General features: G+C 46.5%; 1 protein-coding gene across 7 annotated transcripts in view; it reads left to right on the top strand.

Annotated features, from left to right (window-relative positions):
- The window catches only part of DHX58 (DExH-box helicase 58), a 208,346-nt gene that overhangs the window by 66,748 nt on the left and 120,555 nt on the right, over window positions 1–21,043 (top strand). For all 7 annotated transcript variants that reach the window (XM_077459543.1, XM_077459549.1, XM_077459546.1 and 4 more), the window contains one exon: window positions 6,262–6,453. In XM_077459543.1, coding sequence (XP_077315669.1) covers window positions 6,262–6,453 — 192 coding nt within the window. The remainder of the gene's footprint in view (window positions 1–6,261; window positions 6,454–21,043) is intronic.

Here is a 21,043-nt window from a genome sequence, read left to right on the forward strand (position 1 = left end):
GTGTAGTGGTGTATACTGCGGTCAGGGCACAGACAATAACCATTACACAACAGCAAGATAGGAAATCAGCCAAAAACGATTGGTGTGTACTGTGTTGAAGGTACACAGAACACCCACTGCTTCAGATGCCAACACACTACACGAGGCCGCCTCAAAGGCGGCCTTATATAGTGTGGGGCGTGCACTACACAGCCTGAGCTATGATTGGCCACAGGCAGGATGCCTGTGGCCAATCATGGCTCTCCTCGCTGCTGGCGCTGCGATTGGCCAAGCATGCGGGGTCACAGTGCATGCTTGGCCAATCATGAGCCAGCAATGCACTGCGCCACCGCAGTGCATTGTGGTCCGCGCGCGCCACACGAATTTTGACGCGAACGGACCAAGAGTTCGGATTTCGTCGAACGGACGAACAGCCAATGTTCGAGTCGAACGTACGTTCGACTCGAACACGAAGCTCATCCCTATTTATCACGCTTTTACTGGCCAACTCTCCCTGGTGGTCATGGAACGAAACTGCAGCAGCCACTTCTGACTCCTTAGCACCCCCTGCAAGCACAACAGGTACTTCCTCACTGTTACCAGAGGTGACTGACAACATGTTTGCACAAAAATCTAGGCTTGAGGACAAAGACTTCTGCCCAGTAATTACATCTCCAGGCATGTTCCATAACCTGGGACAAGAAAAAATACCATGCCCCAGTTGACCACATTCCAGGCATGGTACATTTCTGCACATATCTTTAGTGGGACGCCGCTCCACATCTCCACTGTAGCTCCTCCTTCCGGTTAACACCCCATCTCTTGTTGCTAAGGGAGATGGCACTCTTCCAGCTGTACTTTGACTCTCCCAAATGCAGCGATTTTGCACTCCTTGAAGCATTTTTGCTTTCACCTTGCCACAATCCTCTGCAGGCCATACTTTTCTCACGTGGTCACCTGCAGCCTTCACATTACCACGGTTGCTACGGGCAACCACATACTTATTGAACTTCTGATCAGCCTTTTGGGCACTCCTGGGACTCAAATCAGGTTTCCTAAACATTTTAGACTTTTGTCTGGCCATGTCACTTTGTATTGGAGACAGAGACAATGGGCACGTGGCAACAACATGACCCCAGTCTCTACACCGCAAACAGCGCTCTTGTTTCAGAGCCTTAACAGGGCTTCCCCAATTGCATCCTCTTTCAAAATTAGGCTTCTGCACATTGATAGCTGGCCTGCTTGCACCAGCGTTGTAAGGGGCAACAATATGCACGTCCCCTTTAACTGGGGTTGGTGTAGCAAAAAACAGTCTGCAATACTCTCCAGCAGGCTCAAACCCTTGCTTCATCTTTGCAGTCTCTCCACCAGACTTTTGCGCCTTCCAGCAAAAAAAAATGTAAAAAAATTTAACGCTGTCACTTTAAAGCAAGTTGCTTTTCTCTTCGTGCAAGCTCTCCTCAGCTGCACACACAAATTGTGCTGTCTCATGCACACAAACACAGTTCATAGCAAAAAAAAAAAAAAAATTGACTTTTCATTCACAGGTACACCACCTGCAACACGCAATGCCTTTTGCCTGGCTGCACTTCCACACACAGCCAATAGTTCCTGACTTGAACTTACTGTAGGGCAAGGACCCGGATTCCACCGTCTTGTGCCCGCATTCTCCACCACTTGTAATATTTGGGGGTTATCTTAGCTTAAGGGTAGAGCTTACCAGTGAGTCCACGCCAGATATGCCGTTTTAAGGGCTTGTAGGCCCACTTTTATTAAAGAAAGAAAAGTCCGATAACAGAAGAATTGCCCACACAGGGGTTTCAGCTTTCCACAGCAATAATGTAAGTAGAACCAAAAATACCAAGCCACCTGGCTCTCTTTAGCAGCACTGCTGCTCAGACTTATGTTGCAGCCCTCTTGGCTCTGTAACAGAGTTCCTGTACACCCAGTACCTCAGCACTCTTTACTAGCTTCTTTTTCAGCCCACAAGCTTGGACCCTCTGTCTGCTCTGACAGACCGACCTGTGCAGACATGCACACTTCTCCCTTACTCGCCTGGACTCCTCGGGAGGGTGGAGCCCAGAACCATGGTCTTGGCTCTGTTATAAGCCCAGGACCCACCTGTGCAATCATCCAGCCAGACTTCTGGCTGTTCCCAAAACCCGGTCCCAGGATTGGAGATTCCATCCCACCCATAACACTATGGAATCTCCGGTCTCCAGGTCCCAAACTGGATTCTTGAAAACACAGAGGAAACTGAAAAGCCAGTTTCCTCACAAACAAAGAACTTTCCTGGAGCCCCTCAACCTGCCTGGTTGAGAACCCTGCATTCTTCTGCTGGTGGGGTACCATACTACCACAGCCGATAAATACGGTATATATTTCATTATGAGTTTTAATCACTTTTGTTTTACAGACAGTTGCAGTATTTTATTTTTATTATATAGTTTTGTGCGTTACTGCTAGTTTAACGCCATTTAGTTCTGTGCGTCACTGTACATTATATTGCAGTATATTATAGTGTATCCATGGCGTGTGCCTGTGTTATGTGGTTATTTCAACTGCTTCTTTACATTTGCTTATAAGCACCGCCCCCTCCCTCCCAATAATGTATGGGAGGACAACAAGGAAAGGCGGACTTTCCCTTGGCACTGTAAGGGGACCAGCAACAAATGTGTCCACAGGCAATGGTGGACGTCGTGGTCAGCCCTCACGGCATGCAGAGGAGGTGGTGGACTGGTATACTAAACCTTAATCATCCTCTGTCACGCAAGCAGAGACAAGTGTGCAGTCCCCTGCAGTTGCCAGAGTGGACAAACCTGCCTCCTTGTCCACACCTATTCCTGCCATAGCCCCAATATCAGCCAGTCAGCTGTGTTATTTGACCACAGCATCAGCCACTTGCTCCTTGATGATACTCAGCCATTACTGGATTCAGATGTTGAATCTGAGGTTGAAGATGATAGGAACATGAGCCTAGAGAGAGGGAGGAACACTGGTAGACAAACTGGCATTGATGTTCCCCAAACCGCAGCGTATTGCCAAGTTGTCTCCAGTGGTAATGATAAAGATGGAGGAGATGGAGATGATGATGATGATGAGGTCACTGATGCGACTTGGGTGCCTGCAGAGGAGGAAACTGAAGGTGAGGTGGCACAACCCCAAGGAGACCGACATCAAGAAAGACCACCAGCTGTAGACTGTAGCCGGCAAATTTCTCTGCCCCATCTGCTACAGTGTAAAAAAAAATACAGTCCCTGCCACCCACATTCCCAGCATTTGGATGCAAGCTTGTCAAAGCTGTTGGCTCTCCAACTTCTGCCTTTCAAGGCTGGTGGATTTTGCCCCCTTCCGTGAATTCGCACAATGTGCTGTACCACAATGGCAAGTTCCCAGTCACTACTACTTTTCACATAAGGCCATTTAATCTCTCTACCATCACATGGAAGGGAATGTTCTGGATCTTTGGGCAAGGCAGTCAGCCATAAAATTCACCTTACTGCTGACATATGGTTCAGCAAGCATGGGCAGGGCTTGGTGCTGCAGCTTGTTGTACCACCTCCATGCCCTCCTCTGCAGAATTGTCCTATGAACATCAGGTATCCCGTAAGCATTCAAAGGGCTATTCCCAGAGTCAGTCTGGTGTGTTTAGGGGACAGGAACCACACCGGAGCAGAGATTCTTGCAGCTCTGCAGGGACAGGCCCAGAGGTGGTTCACACCATGCCAGCTGGAGCCAGGAATGGTAGTGTCCGATAATGGCTCAAAACTCCTGTCCGCTCTTTGACAGGGAAAGTAAACACATGTGCCATGCCTGGCACATGTCCTCAATTTCATGGTGCAGTGTTTCCTAAGTACGTACCCAGGGTTGCAAGATGTACTTAAGCAGGCCAGAAGAGTCTGTAGCCATTTCAGGTGGTCATACGCAGCCAGTGCTCAGTTGGCTGAAATTCAGTGGAAATTCCACCTCCCCGTAAACTGCCTGATTTGTGACATGCCCACCAGGTGGAACTCAGCTTTGGGAATGTTGCAGTGGCTATACATGCAGAAGAGGGCTGTCAACAAGTACCTGTGCCAGTACGGCATGACGACAGACTCAGGCCACCTCAGCTTTTTTTCCCCCCACGCCAATGGCTGATCATTAAGGATGCATACACTGTATTGTCACCATTTGAGGAGGCCACAAGGATGGTGAGCACTGACAGTGCATGTATCAGTGACACAGTCCCTGTTGTGTTCCTGCTAGAGCAGACTGTGCATGGCCTTATGGACAGAGCACTGGAGGCAGAGCAGCAGGAAGAAGAGGAGCACTTCCTTTCCTCAAGGCCCACTTTATCCAGACACCATCATTCCTATGTCACAGAGCACACAGGAGGAGAGAGGGGAAGAGGAGGAGGAGGAGGATTCTGGCACTTTCATAAGCTTCAAAGAAGAGGAAGACATGCATCAATCTGTAAGCAGTGGCCTTCCAACCCCAGGTCCCTTGGGAGTAGTATGTGGCTGGGAGGATGAAGTTCCAGATAAAGTCTTCCTGAGTGACCCCGAGGAGTCTGCTTTTCAAGCCTCGGCAAATTTGAGGCGCATGGGCAACCTCATGTTTCAAAGCCTGCAAAAGAACCCAAGAATACATGGGATAAAGGAAAAGGATGATTACTGCCCTCCCGTCCCCACAGAGAGTGCAGAAGATAAAATCTCTTGAGGACAGGATTTTATTGAACGTTTTTCCTGACTCCAGTAGGTTACAGTGTCGTGGAAAACGTAGTTTTGAATCTACTGTTGGTCAAGAGAGGAGCGTTGGAGAAGGTATCCGCCTAAGTGAGGCATTTCATAATTTTTTTAGTCCTTGCTGCCCAGGGCTGTCAGCTTCTACATCTCAGCGTCTGTATTATATGGTGGACGATTACTTCGGGGCAGAGATGGAGAGCTTTCCAGCTGACGATCTACTGACTTACTGGGTCATGAGAATAGGCCACTGGCCTGAACTTGCCCAGTATGCTATTGAGTTGTTCAGCTGCCTTGCATCCAGCGTGCTTTCAGAACAGCATTCAGTGCTGCAGCAGGTTTCGTTACTGATCATAGAACGCGTCTGTCCACAGACTCCGTGGACCGTTTGACTTTTATAAAAATGAATGAGCCCTGGATTACCAGCTATGAAGCCTCTGATACCTGTGTCACTGATTAAGTCTTTTTGGGATGTGGAATCTCTGTAGGACTTCGAGGCTGCCTAGCTTTGAGGGTGTTCAATCATTTCACTTGGAAGAATTTTTTTATAGTTTTCATGGGCACAATTAACAGCCAAAGACCAATTTTTCAGCACCTGTTTGACAGGTGCATATCATTGCAATTTTTTACAGCAAGGCCAATGCTTGCTTTCATCAATATTACCTCTATGGGGTTACTGTGGGAAGGCTCCACGACACCCAAAGACCAATTTTTACATGCCCGTTACTTCTATCCAAAGTCATAGTGACACCATAATGTATCCAAAAAATCTCTAATCCTGTTCCCAGTGCACTACATTGTGGCCTCATCATACACACTGGATCCCTAGCTGTTGCTGAGCAAAATAAAAGCAGCTTGCAGGGAAAACATTTTTTTTTTTGGCTTTATAAATGCAATTATTGCTGCAGCAGACATGGTACAGATCTGCCACTTTACAGGTAGACTAAGGGGACCCCCCAGGCACTATATTGGAAGGTTTTTTTTTATTTTTTTGTTTTCACTTTTAAAATAAAAAAAAATCACTGCTCATTTAAAAATGACATTTTTCACAAACTTTTTTTATTTTGATACATTTCCCCCAGGGCAGGACCCAGACCCCTATAACCATTGTATGCCCAATTACTTGCATATAAGCCTTCAAAATGGGCACTTTTGATTTTTGACATTCGGGTACCATTGACTTTAATAGGGTTTGTTATTCGGGTCCGAACTTTCTCGGTGTTTCGAAAGTTCTGGTGCGAACTGAACAGAGGGCCCATCCCTAACTGTGGGGCCCATGACCCCATTACATGAGTTACATCTCTGATCACAGGTGTAGAAGGAAAGGTGAGAATAAAAGAAATGAATTCCCTATAAAGGAGAGGTGTATGTACTATTTATCATATAAAGTATGTGAATTACATTACACAATATCCCTATTGGGTAATAATTATTGGGTAATTACATGCTGTAACCGATCTTTCACTTAATAGCTACTTTTGGCTAACTATAGGAAAAATGTTGGCTCCGGTTTATGAAAAGCCTTGGTGTTTATGAGGCTTTCGGTGGTCTTGTATTTCAGGAGCAGTGAAGGCGGACAGAAAGAAAAGGACATGTGCAGTGCACCTTCGTAAATACAATGATGCCCTCTTTATTCATGACACTGTCAGAATGCAGGATGCCTATGAATTTCTGGATATGTTCTACATTGAAGAGAAGTTCATCAGGGAATCGGACGACCCCATTGATGTTTTTCTCTGTCAGTTATTCAATGGTAAAAAACATTAATGTATTTCAATATTATTTATATTTTGTGAGGTGTGTGAATTTTTTTTTATTCCAAATAAAAGTTTTATTGGTTATCTCAGAAGAGAAACAGTACAAAAAAGACAGAAATGTGTGAAAGCTCGAAATAGTGATGAAAAAGGAAGAGCCTTTCTCAAAGGTCACATTATACATTGCAACGTCAGTAATGATATTGCGAGAGAAACAAGGAGATAGGCCCCTTTCACACAGGACGGATCAGTAATGATCCGCCCCGTGATGATCCGCTCGCTCAGCGGGGATCGCTCCGTTGTCCCCGCTGAGCCGGCAGCAGACAGGGCGGTCCCGACACACTGTGCAGGGACCGCCCTGTCAGCTCTCCATTCTCCTCTATGTGGGATCGGATGAGCATGGACCGTCTGTCCGTGTTCATCTGATCCGCTCTGCAGACGGATAGAAAAATAGGATTTTCCTCCGCTATCCCATAGGAATGCATGTATGTCCGTATTTCATCCGCAAATGGATGGATGAAATACGGACATACTGTCTGCATGTGTGAAAGGGGCCATAGAAGAAGAAAGTAAGGAAGATGAGAAAAAGGAAAAGTAGAAGGTCATCACATTAGCTCCATTACTGGCTCAAGGCAGGTGCTCCCGGAGATGCCACAGCTCCCAGACCTTATCATGGTCCTCTAGTCTGTCCCGGATCCTAGCAGTTATTTTCTCCATAAGCTCCATAAGCTCCACATCCTTGACCCTAGCATGCAGGGCATTTCTTGGAAGGTGGAGAGCTCCTCTTCCAGTTGAGGATGACAAGGCAGCGTGCAGCCGTCAGGACGTGTCTAAGTAGCTTCTTATAGGGTTTGACTGTTTTCAATGGGCAGAGGCCCAACAGAAAGAATTTTGGTGTCATGGGTACTGGCACCTCAAAGAGGCGAGTCAATAATTGTTGCATTGAACTCCAGAATGGCGCTATTAGAGGGCAGGTCCAATAGATCTGGAAAAGGGTGCCTCTATCCCCCTGGCAATGCCAACAGTGGTCAGAACTAGAGGGGTAGATAACATGGATAACATGGAGCACGTCCGGAGTCAGGTACCAGAAGTAGAGAATTTTGTAAGCGTTTTCCTTATACAGAGTACATAGAGTACATAGAGAACTCTTGGGAATTTCTTCACCCAGTACCCTCTCCAACTGAGCATTTACTCTAGGCATGTTTACCCTGGTCTGTAGGCATTAAGTATCCGATAAATAAGGGAGATCAGCCCCCTACATGTGGCGCCCTCCAATATAATGTGTTCAAAAGGGGAAGGCGTGGAGAATTGCAGATTCGGGGCTATGCTTTGGGCATAATGCCGTATCTGCAGATATCCATAAAACACCTGGTCCGGTAGATCGTATTTATCTTGAAGTTCAGGAAATGGCAGCAATTTGCAGGACCCAGGGTCTACCAAGTGTCCGAAGTGGAATAAGTTCCTTGACGCCCAGGGCAATGTCATCTCACAGGTAAGGCTAGCAAGCACTTTAGGATTGCAGATGAAGGAGGGCAGCTGTGATTTTTCAGATTTAAGCTCATGTTTATGAAATAGAGGTGTAATTATTTTACCCACTTCAGCTCCGAAAGGTCTTACCCCCTTCATAACCAGGTCATGTTTTGCTATTCAGCACTGTGCTACTTTAACTGGCAATTGCCTGGTCATACAACACTTTATGCAAATAAAATTTATATAATTTTTTTCACACAAATAGAGCTTTCTTTTGGGGATATTTGATCACCACTGGGTCTTTTATTTTTTGTGATATAAATGAAAAAAAGACCAATTATATTTTCTACTTTCTGTCATAAAATATATCTAATCAAATCAAATTTTACCATAAATGTAGGTCAAAATGTATTCTGCTACATGTCTTTGGTTAAAAAAAATCCCAATAAGTGTATATTAATTAGTTAGGGCACCTTGTCCCCATGTTGATGAGGACAAGGGCCTCTTCCAATGGCCAGGGTTGTCGGGGTCTGCAGGCAGAGGGGTTATCGGAATGCGTGAGCCCCCTTTAATAAAGGGGCCCCCAGATCCCGGCCCCCCACCCTATGTGAATAAGTATGGGGTATATCATACCCCTACCCATTCACCTGGGGGAAAAAGTGTCAATAAAAAAACACACTAGACAGGTTTTAAAGTAATTTATTAGGAAGCTCCGGGGTCTTCTTCCGACTTTGGGGGTCTCTTCCGACTGACGCGACGCTCTCTCCTGCTGTAATGCTGTGGACGCGGTGCGCAACGACTTATATATGCATGGAGTGCAGTCACTGGGTGATGTCACCCTGTGACCCCACATGCCCCGGGACTGGGACGTCATAAGGTGCAGGGTCACCGGGTGACATCACCCGGTTACCCCGCTCAAGCCTATATAGGTCATTGCGCACCGTGTCCACAGCATTACAGCGGAAGAGAGCGTTGTGTCAACATCGGAAGAACAGAAGAAGATGATGAAGAAGAAGAAAACCACCGCTAGCAAAAAAAGAGCGGCAAAAGAGCAGAAGATAGCGTGGGGCCCGGGAGAAGAATCAGAGAGCGGGGGATGAGGCCGGAGAGCGGGAGAAGAACCGGAAAGCGCAGAGTCGGAAGTGACCCCTGAAGTCGGAAGAAGAGAAAACAAACTGTGGATTGATGTGTTTGATTGAAGAAATAGGGCACTTGTAACACTTCCTCATCTGTGTGTGCAATACAGTACTGACTTTATATCACAGGGAATAACAGACCCTAGAGTTCAGCTGTATGCAGCCTGTGAATAGGTAGGATCACTTCTGTGGGACTACAAGTCTCACCAGCAGTCTGTAAATAACTCACTCAGCAATTAGTGCACTTTACTGAAATGGGCAGGTGCCCTCTCACCACAATAGACCCAGAGGCGTCCAGTCTCCCCCTTGATGTCTCAGTCTGATGGAAGATGGTGCCGCAGTGCTGTACTGCTCCTCCGGATGGCTGGGATGCAGGAAACTTACAGGTGTCCTGGCACTATACACCAACCCGCTTGCTAAGCTGGCCAGGCTGTATTCTGAAGTCCCTGAGAGGTTGGCGATCCCGCTCCGCGGCGTGGAGGTCACAGTCTTTTGGTCACACACACACAGACCTCCATGCTGTTGTTGAATGGCATCCAGAGAGGCTGAAAGCAGGCCAAGCTTGTCCTTTTATCTCTTTACCCAGCAGGCTGTTCTGTGACTTGGCATTGTGGGTCTGTGACTTGGCATTGTGGGTCAGTAGTTCCCAGACTGATTTAACAACACGAGTCACTTCCTCATCAAACTACATTCCCCACAATGCATAGTTGTTTGCTTCTTAAAAGAAAGAAAGATCCTGGTAAAGTTTCAGCAGTCACTAGAGGGAGCCAAACCCCTATGCCGCTTACACATGACCGGACTTTCCGGCAGACTAGGTCCGACGGTCATCCCGATGGATTTTTCAGCGGAGTTCCGACGGACTAACGAACGAACGGACTTGGCCACACACGAACGGACTAAGTCCATTCGAAAGTCTGTTCGTTTTGAACGTGATGGCGTAAGACGGGACTAAAAATGAAAGTTCAATAACCAGCAGCCAAAAGCTTCCCTTGCTTCGTATTTGGTCTGTTAGACCAGCATACAGACGAACATTTTTCCTGATAGGTATTGAGTCCGTCGGACAGATATGAAACATGCTCTATTTCTATACGTCAGGGGATGCAACAGGTGAGGCTTCTAAAAAACAGGATCTGGTCAGGCTGGCGGACGTGACAAAGTGCAAGGTTTATGTGTGTTTTTCGAGGGGCCCCTTGGGGCACACCTAAAACCGGAAGTGCGTGAAAAAATTTGAAAGGGAGAATACATGGAGATTTTTGTGCTATTGCTGCTAGAGAAGCTTAACCTGGATAGGGTTAAGCCAGAGGATCACAATAAGGAAAATGAAGAAAAAAGGAAGTATAGGCTCATCCCGCGGACCTTCCTGAATTGGTTGCAACCCTTTGCCATAATGGCAAGCGTTATTGAGGAGAAGAACCCAGAACACTGCTCTGCGCTGTTCTGCAATTTGGACGCCATGGGAGAGGCATACAGAGTCTACAGGGGAACAGCATGGTTGCGATACGATGAGCAATTTACGCAGCGGAGGGCGATACGCCCGTCCTTGAGGTGGGACCATAAGGAGTTTATGGATGCTCCTGATGACTTTGGCGAGTCACTTTTTTCCAGGTGGGGCCGGTGGCTCATCCAACCCCCGGACAATCGGCCACAAGAAAGAGAGGGGTCTGTTGGCAATTTAATGAGGGTTCCTGCAAGTTCAAGGAGTAGTGCAAGCACAAGCATAAATGCTCCGGTTGTGGAGGTGCGCACATCGGGTCCCGTTGTTTAAAGCAGGGAAAAGGCCACGCAGGTAAATCTGTCAGTAAAGGGGACAACGCCGGTGAAAGTGGAAAGGATTCTGGCCTTTTTTATCTCGATAGGTACCCAAATAGGGGGGCAGCGCAGTTGTTGGGCCTGGGGTTTTTAGAGGGGTTTCGGATTCCTTTGCGGCTGGTCGCTACTCCCCCATTGTCACACAAATTGCGGTCAGCCTTACAACATGCGGACATGGTTTCAGAGAAACTGCAGAAGGAGGTTGTGTTGGGCCGCATGGGTGGCCCTTTTCCTTCTTTGCCGATACCAGATTTGGTGGTGTCACCGTTGGGGGTCGTGCCAAAGAAGGAGCCTAATAAATATATGTTGATCCACCATTTATTGTTTCCAAAAGGGGGTATGGTGAATGATGCCATTGACCCGGAGATATGCGCTGTATCATGTACATCCTTTGATGCAGCAGTGTTTTGGGTTCAGAAATATGGGCGGGGGGGGGGCGCAGATGGCAAAAGCTGACATAGAGTCGGCTTTACGTTTGCTCCCAGTCCATTCGGATAGCTTTTGTTTGTTAGGTTGTCACTGGCAAGAGGAGTTCTACATGGATCGCTGCCTGTCCATGGGGTGTTCTATATCCTATGCATTGTTTGAACAGTTTAGTTCATTAGTGGAATGGGTGGTGCGTGACGTTGCGGGAGTGAATTCAATCATACATTATTTGAACGATTTCCTTTGCGTGGGCCCAGCCTCGTCGAAGGTTTGCGCGGTCCTGTTGGTTATGCTGGAACATGTTGCTGACAATTTCGGCATCCCTTTGGCCCCGGAGAAGACAGAGGGTCCAACGACGGTACTGAGTTTTCTGGGCATTGTCCTGGACTCGGATGCAATGGAGTGTAGACTTCTGGAGGATAAGTTGACGGCATTGAAAGCAGAGATTCGGGGGTTCATTTGATTACGCATGGTGCAACTTTGAACCTTAGAGTCATTGCTAGGTAAGTTGAATTTTGCGTGTGGCATTCTGCCTATGGGGAGGGTATTTTGCAGATGGCTGTCTCTACGAACGGCGGGGGTTACGTCCCCCCAAGCACTATGTGCGCTTGGTGAGGGCGCATAGGGAAGACCTGATGATATAGCACGCATTCCTGGCTAATTTCAACAGCAGGGTGCTGTGGATGTCAGGACCAGTTAGCAACTTCGATCTGGAACTGTACATGGATGTGGCGGGTTCGGCAGGTTTTGGAGCCTTTTTTCAAGGTAAGTGGAGTGTGAGGCCTTGGCAGGGCTCGTGAGGAATATGTTGCTACTGGAATTGTTTCCCGTGGTTCTGGCTGTGGAGTTATGGGGGAATGCTTCAGAAACTTAGACTAAGAATCGTACTAAGAAAGTACGATTCCACTGGGACAACCTGGGGGTGGTACAGGTAATCAACAAGGTGTTGGCGGCATCCCCGCCGGTGGTCAGGTTGCTCAGACACATGGTATTGCTCTGTCTGCAGCTGAAAGTGTTAATTTATGCTGTTCACCTCCCGGGAGTGGAAAATGTCATTGCTGACGCTTTGTTTTGCTTTCAGAGGGACAGATTGCGGGTGTTGGCACCGGGGGCGGAGCAGTGCGGGGTCCCTTGTCCCGAGTGGCTGTTGAGGATTGCCTTGGACGAGTATCTGGATGGATCAGGCAGTCGGTGAGCGCCAAATGGTCAGCATATAAAAGGGTATGGCGTGAATGTGGATCCTTGGTGCAGCAGGTCACGGAGGGGCAGGTGGAACAAGATCTCTGGTTGCTAGTTATGTATTTCGTTTTGCGGAATTTGGAAGCTGGGGTGTCAGTGTCTGGGTTGGAGAAGAAGTTGGCGTTTTGGTTAAAATTTCAGGTGTTACCTGACTACACCAAGGATTTTTGGGTGCGACAAGCATTGAAGGGTTATTGCCATTTTAAGCCAGGCAGGGACTCCAGGCGCCCATTTTCGTTTGAGCTTTTTGGAAGGATAGTGGCCCAGTTAGGTATTACATATTCATCAGAGTACGCGGTGGTGTTATTCAAAGAGGCATTTGCTTTGGCATTCTTTGGGGCCTTTCGGATTAGCAAGTTAGTTAGTCCTTCTCAGCCCTTGTACACATGGTCGGAGATTCCGACGGAATGTGTCCCATTGGACCATTTTGTCGGATAATCCGACTGTGTGTGGTCTCCACCGGACTGTTTCCGTCGGAGTATCCGACGGACCCAGTTTTCCAACTTGTTGGTAAAATTTTCCGACAAATTGCTCCGATCGGACATACTCCGATCATGTGTAGAGAATTCCGATCGGACAAAGTGCCACGCATGCTCAGATCAAATTCCTACACCAAAGCTATTGGCTACTAGCCTGAACGTAGTCCCGTCGTAACAAAATAACGTTATCATGTTCTGAATGATCGGATTTTCCGACAACTTTGTCCGACCGTGTGTATGCAACAGTTTCGGACAAAATCCATCGGACAAAATCCGACGGATTTGGTTGTCGGAATGTCCGACCGTGTGTACAAGGGCTAAGAAGTCAAGAGGGGGCATAGGTGTGAGGTTAACTGTGGTGTGGATAGATTGTCCATACTGGTGCGCGGGTCTAAAACAGACCAGCGGGGCAGGGGAAGGACGGTGCAGTTTTTTCACTTCCCGGTTCACCCTCTTGCCCAGTACAATTGGTGCGGGGGTTCCTCGCAATACGCCCGGAAGTGGCGGGGTCCTTCCTGGTGCTCGGGGATGGGCATTCCTTGTCACTGTTTCAATCTATTGCAGTTTTTCCGAAATGTTTGGAGGCTTGGGGGATCAAAAATTTGTTTCCCATTCATTTCGCATAGGTGCAGCTACGGAAGCAGTTAGATGGGGGTTGAATAAGGCCACGGTAAAATGGATTGGGAGATGGGAATCGCGGAGGTTTAAATTGTATGTTTGCCCCCATTTGTTGACCGTTTAACAGGGTAAGGGCTAGGTAAGATTTGTGGTACATTGATATATCATGTTCTGGGTGAATATTTACAGTTTTGGGGGTTGCTTCTTTATTTTCTTTCAGGAAGAACACAGGGCCTGGTGTGGATAGTAGGCCATTCATATGTTTGTTGGGGGGCAAGGAGAGGAGATGCACGCTATGATGGGAGACAATTGTGATTTTCCAGACGTTGGGGGTGCCTGGGATACTTTGGGGTAGGACAGTTTCAGAGGTGCACAGATTTGCACATCTGGATAGGCCGCCTGATATTTTAGTGTTACACGTGGGCGGAAACGATTTGGGATCAGGTCAATGTTGGAATCGGTGCGAGATATCAAGTTTGACTTCTGGCGACTCCACGTGGCCTTTCCAAACATGCTAATAGTGTGGTCAGACATTGTAGCAAGGACCACTTGGCAGTTAGCTAGGTCAGTGGAGAAGATTAATAGGGCCAGGAAGAAGGGGTGAATAGGGAAGTTAGTAGATTTGTGGTCAGAAATGGGGGGTTGGCAATGAGACACCTGGAGCTAGATGTGGATACTTGGCGTTATCTGCGAAGGGACGGAGAACACCTTAATGATGTGGGGATCGACCTGTGGGCTTTGGGTTTGCAGGATGGTATCCAGAGAGTGTTGAGGGTGTGGCAGGGCACACAAGGGTAAGGTTTTCCCTTGGTGTGTGCTGTGGCGTGGTGTTGGTCTTTGCGGGTAAAGGAAGAAACCCCAGATATGGAAGAGTTCGGGACCCATCGGTGGTATGGGGCCCGTTGGTGGTATTCCAGCTAACGGTGGTTTAGCTGGAATTTGGTTATTGGGTGCACTGCGGTCAGTGGTTTGTTGTCTCCAAGCTAGTATGTCAGCTGGAGGCCTAGTTCAGTTTAAGGTACCACAGTGCCGGAATGGATCGAGTGGCAAGATTGATTTTTTTTTCCTGCAAAGACCAACAGGAGTATTTAACTGATGGGGGTGGTTCTTACAGATGTTATACAGTTTATGTTAATTTTATTTGAGTGTTAATAAAGAAAATGGCTGCTACATAGGGTTGCCACCTGTCCAGGATTCACCCAGACAGTTTGGGTTTGGAATCATGCGTCTGGGTTTCAAACTGTCTTAAACCCAGACACATTATTTAGACTGGACTATGGCTTCCCAGCGGGGTTGCTGGCTGCAGTTATCTCAGCTGAGAGTGTCTGTTACACTCTTTCACGCTGCCCAAAGCCAGCACTAACAACCCCTCCCCCCCAAAACACATACAGATGGGAGAGGAGAGAGGGCTCGATCTGCACCTCTTCCCCCCACCCCTACCGCTCTTTGTTTGCCCACACTCCAATCCCCGGCACTGTGCCTCAGAAAAGGCCAGCAGCCTCAGATTCACCTGGATGAGAGGTGCTGACTGCCAAAGGGTGAGTGAGCTCACCATCCATCCATCCGTCTGTGACTGAAGTCTCTCCCTTCTCTCTCTTGCCTCTGAGTAAGTGACTAAGGCAAATCAGGGTTCTCAGAGCACCCCTTACATCAGAGTTCTCCTTTACACCAGAGGCCACAGTGTTTCCCCTAACATCAGAGTCCTCTCCGTACATCAGATTTCTCAGTGTTCCCTCTTAAATCAGGTTTCCCAGAGCATCCCTTATGATAGAGGCCCCAGAGTTCTCACTTACATCAGAGCCTGCAGAGTCCCCCCTTACAGTGTGCAAGTTCAGATGTAAAAGGGGAACTCTGTGGATTCAGATGTAAAGGGGGAACTCTGTGGACTCTGATGAAAAGGGGGACACTTGTTATTAACTCTATATGACTAGAAATGTTATTTAATAGCAAAATATATGTATAGTTTACACTATAAAAAAAATTGCTGTGCTCCGCAAAAGTGTCCGGGTTTGACTTGAAGAAAAGGTGACAACCCTACTGCTATGGCCAATATTTACTCCAGCTTGGTGTGGTCTCAGTTTCTGGGGGAAAAGGTTGGGGGGGGACGGGGACGTAGCAGTTGGAGGGTTGGTATGGCAGTAGAGAGTAAACAGGATACATCTGTTATACAATAGTCATGAATACAAAAGTGAGTTTATTGCTCACAACAGAAAATGCGGAAGAGAGGATTAGGACACAGGACACATTAGGACAATATGCTGATGGATCAGCAGACTCCAAAAACAAAACAGCCAGGTAGATAGCATAACAGAACAAGAGCCTTAGGCCTGAACCCAATATTCTGTACCTATGTAGCAACAGCTGTCTCTTATAGCAACAAAAACTCATAACACCGTGCAGTGTTTCCTTGGATGAGTTCCCCTTGATGCTTTCCCAGCCTCTACACAGTTCATGAAGAGTGACCTCTGGTACTTCATCCCACCAGAATGTGCACTTTAGGAGGGCAAGCGTTTTGTGCACATTCCGAAATGACCTGCAAGGGAATGGTCATGACACAGACTTAACACGGTTATGCGTACATTTTCAGGTACAAATACCTTGTTTTTCTTCCACAGAAATCCATCCCGAAGTGTCAGTGTGACCCCGGGAGGGCTAGGAACCCCTGCTGAAGACTGCTTCATCTGGGCAAGAAGGTTGTTCTGCAAGATTAAAAAAATATCTTCAGACAGGATAGTATCCGGTATGGGTGGTTCCTTGAGGTAACTGAACATGCAAGACAGTGCATCCGGTTTCACATTCTTCGAGCCTGGCCGATAGGTGATGTGAAATGTGAATCTGGAAAATAACAGGCCCCAGTGCGCAGCTTTGAATTCTTAGCAGTCCTGAGGTACTCTAATATTTTCTGGTCCGTATAGACCAATATGGGATGCGCTGATCCCCTAAGGAGGCATTTTTCCAGCGCTGCTTTTATGGCCAGAAATTCTTGGTCCCCGATGTAGTCGTTTCTCTCTGCGGGAAAAAGCTTGTGGGAAAAGAAAGTCAGGGGATGCAGCGGATCTTTAGGACCTTGGCGTTGGAAAATGACTGTTCCAATGGCGACTTCTGATGCATCTACTTCTAGCACATATGGTAAGGATGGGTCGGGATGTCTAAGGACAGGTGCTGAAGTGAACAGTTTTCTCAAAATGTCGATGTGGGTCAAGGCGATGTGTGTCTCTAATGTCCACTGGAAGCGGAGGTTCTGCTTAGTTAGTTGTGTGATGGAGGTTATGATGGCAGAGAAGCCTCAAACGAACCTCCTGTAGAGAAAATCCTACAAAGCGTTGTACTCCATTTTTGTCAGTAGGTGCGGACCAGTCCAGGATGGCTGAGACTTTTTGGGAATCCATCTTGATTCCCTCAGTTGAGATCACCAACCCTAGAAACTGGATACTGCGTTAATCAAATTCACATTTCTCACCTTTAGCCAGTGGCAGCCCATCCATAGGGGATGACGCCCCCCCCCCCCCAAGCTAGTCCCAAAAAAAAAAAAATAGGGTCCAAGCGCCAGACGCCGGACACACAGCTGCCTATGGGAAGATTTCCCAGCTTGCAATCAGCTGCTTGCAACTGGAAAGCTGATTTGTCTGTGTTTAGGGCGCAGTCAGTGCACCCCGAACTCTCCCACTCTACAATTATTTGTCTCTTTAGCCTCCTGTGCTGTTTTGGTTGGCAAGGATCAGAGGACGGTGGGTGGTGCTTTTTTTGGCACCACTTCCGGTTTCCGGACAACGCTCATTGTGCTGTGGACTATGCGAGGCGTGGTACAGAAGGCTTGAGCAGCGCCTCTGTGGTTCTGGGCAACTAAGGGTAACGTAACTGCTGGCACTGTGGACTCAGTCGCCTCTCTCTTAGACTCTGACACTGACAGCTGCCCCTCCACTCCGCATACACTTCCCTGTGCTTCTCTGCTCAGTCTGTCATTCTCTAATCTCTTCACTTTACCCGTCCTGACCGATCTGTAGTACTCCACTGACAACTCCTCACCCCCAGGACACTTCATGGCCGTCTTATTGAGCGGGCACTCCTGGGCACTGTCAAGGCCAGTTCTCCTGAAATATATGATCTTGTGGGATGTGGCAGTGTGGAGATTAGCTGGAAGGAAGGAATGTGTCTGCAGTCTGGTCTCTGCACACTGGCACTGCATGGACAAGGGACTACTAGCAGTGGGGCAGCTGGACTTGGGAGTTGGGCTGAGCGGGCACCAGTTCTACTTTTGCCTTCCAGCTGGACTGTCAGTGTCACCTGTCCTGAATCTCCCTGAGTGTATGTAAATGCCCTTTCAGCGGCTCCGCCTCCATGGTCCACCCATAGCCCAACCAGATCTCTGTGACTGGAAGCTGGATGGGTTTACAGTGAACTGTGCTGCCTGTGGAGCTACCTATGCTGATCCTACTTCTGTGAGTGAGATATTGGATACAGCAGGATTCAAAGTGAACAGCACGGGCCCCCAGGATGCTGAAGACCCCTTGTAGTGACCAATCCCTGCTGTGCCCACATTAACAGCCCCACCCCCTTATGTACACAAATAGCATGGTGCTAGATAGGTGTGTGTGTGTGTAAAGCTTCAGCAGGCCAATACTTCAATTGGAGGATATAAGAGACTGCAAAATTGGTGCATCCACTGTCATAACTTGAGAAATGCATATGTCCCTCTCCTCTGATGGACTGAGTCTCTTACTACTTACTATAAAAGACTGCCATTCCTCTGAAAAGTTGGCTGCTATATACTATCTGTGGTGCTGGCTACTAGGGATGGACTTTATGTTCGAGTCGAACATGAGTTTGACTCGAATATTGGCTGTTCCCCAGTTTGCCGAACAATTTTGGGTGTTTGCGACAAATTAGAAAGCTGTGGAACACCCTTTAAAAACCTATGGGAGAAATCAAAAGTGCTCATTTTAAAGGCTTATATGAATGGTATTGTCATAAAAGGTGTTTGTATCAATGCAAAAAAAAGTTTTAAAAACTGACGTTTTTTTCTGGAGCAGTGATTTTAATAATGCTTAAAGTGAAAAAATAAAAGTGTAATATCCCTTTAAATATCATACCTGAGGGGTGTCTATAGTATACCTCTAAAGGGGCGCATGTTTCCTGTGTTTAGAACAAAATTAAATTTCTAAAGGAAAAAAGGTCATTTAAAACTACTTGCGGCTATAATGATGTCGGTCCGACAATACACATAAAAGTTCAGCACTTCAGGTCTGGTATGGATTTTAAGGGGAACCCCACTCCAAAATGTAAAAAAAAATGGTGTGGGGTCCCCCCAAAAATCAATACAAGACCCTTATCCGAGCACGCAACCTGGCAGGCTGCAGGAAAAGAGGGGGGACAAGAGAGCGCCCCCCCTCCTGAACTGTACCAGGCTACATGCCCTCAACATTAGGAGGGTGCTTTGTGTTAGCACCTTGTTGCCATGTTGATGGGGAGAAGGGCCTCGTCCCCACAACCCTTGCCCGGTGGTTGTGGGGGTCTGCGGGCGGGGGGGCTTATCAGAATATAGAAGCCTCCTTTAACAAGGGGACCCCCAGATCCCGCCCCCCGCTTGAATTGGTAATGAAGTACAAATGTACCCATACCATTTCACAAAAAAAGTGTCAAAAGGGTTAAAAAACACAAGAGACAGTTTTTGAAAAGTCCTTTATTAATTTCTTCTTCTTTCCCCTTCTTCTTTCATCTTCTTTCTTCTGGTCTTCCTTCGGTGTTCTACTTCTTCCTCCATCTTCTTCTTCTCTATTTTTTTTCTTCATCTTCTTCTTCCTCCGCTCTTCTCGTCCTGCATCTTACCCCGGCTTCTTCTACCCTCCATCCGCACGATCTGCCTCAGTGGGTCTTCCGCCATGTGACGCTTCTGTTCTTCTGACACTTCTTATAACCCAGTGGCCCCACCCCTCTCTGACACACGGGACTTCCCTGTGGCTTTCCCTGTGTTGTCAGAGGGGGGCGGGGTCATCCCGTTTACATAAACGTGTGTTTACGTAAATGGGTTGTCAGAGGGGGGTTGTTGGTGCTGACTGCTATATACTATCGGTGGTGCTGATCTGTATACTATCTGTGGTGCTGAGCTATATACTATCTGCAGCGCTGATCTATATACTATCTGCAGTGCTGATCTGTATACTATCTGCGGTGCTGCTCTATATACTATCTTCAGTGCTGATCTGTATACTATTTGTGGTCAGGATCTGTATACTATCTGCGGTGCTGATCTATATACTATCTGCGGTGCTGATCTATATATTATCTGTGGTGCTGATCTATATACTATCTGTGGTGCTGATCTACACACTGTACAGTATCTGTGATGCTGAGCTGTATACTCTGTCCTGTAATTCTGAGCTGTATACTCCTGCCAATGTGCACGGAAGCAAGTTCAATACAGAGGATGGAGTGGGTGGATTCTATAAGGGGTGGGGCTTATGAGAAGTGGGATGGTTCAAAAAGTAAGGGCGGGGTCTGGCACCCCCCATCCTAAAACTTCACCAGCCTCCACTGTCTTTAGCGTACAATTCATGTTGGCAAAGTGGGACTAGCACCATCCTGTTGTGGCCCCGATGAGCATCTAAAGAAACAGAAAAAAATCAGGATATCTTCAAGGTATATGATCACGAACATGTCTGGAAACATAGTTCGTTTACATTTTTGTTTCATTTGTTTGTTTGTTTTTTTCATTCGTTATGATCGAAATTCATAAAAATTTGTAAATTTGAAAATTCATAAATTCGTAAATTTGTAAATTCAAAAATTCGTAAATTTGAAAATTCATAAATTTGAAAATTCACAAATTTGAAAATCCGAAAATCCGAAAACAAGAAAGAAAAGCTGAAAAATTTAAATAATAGCTAACTAACTAATAATAACTGACTATTAAATTATAGGTATTGGAATTTCCTATTAAATTTGACTGTTAGTCAACGTAACAAATTAACAATAAGTAATAATAATAATAATACAATGTTTTTATTATTATTATTATTGCTATTTATTAATATTAATTTGTTACGTTCCATTCTTTTAGATACGGCAATTGTTATTTTGGATGATTCTTAACTTCAGGTGAATTCGTATTCGTTACGTTCACTAACAGCAAAATTTAAAAGGAAATTCCAATACATATAATTTAATAGTTAATGATAATAAAGTTATTATTAGTTATTATTTAATTTCTTTGGATTTTCGTCATTTTAGAATTTTGGGATTTTCAGATTTCCAATTTCCAATTTTTCCAAAATTACGCATTTTCAAATTTGCGAATTTACGCATTTTCAAATTTATCAATATTCGAATTTCCGAATTGTTTTAGTTTATTACGATATTTCCAAATTAACTAATGTGTTGAAATTCATTAAAAAACTAATTCGGAACAAAACTAA

This window comes from Lithobates pipiens, unplaced genomic scaffold (assembly GCF_037356315.1).
Source record: "Lithobates pipiens isolate NorthernLeopardFrog02 unplaced genomic scaffold, aLitPip1_a1.2 Scaffold_28, whole genome shotgun sequence".
Classification (NCBI taxonomy): domain Eukaryota; kingdom Metazoa; phylum Chordata; class Amphibia; order Anura; family Ranidae; genus Lithobates; species Lithobates pipiens.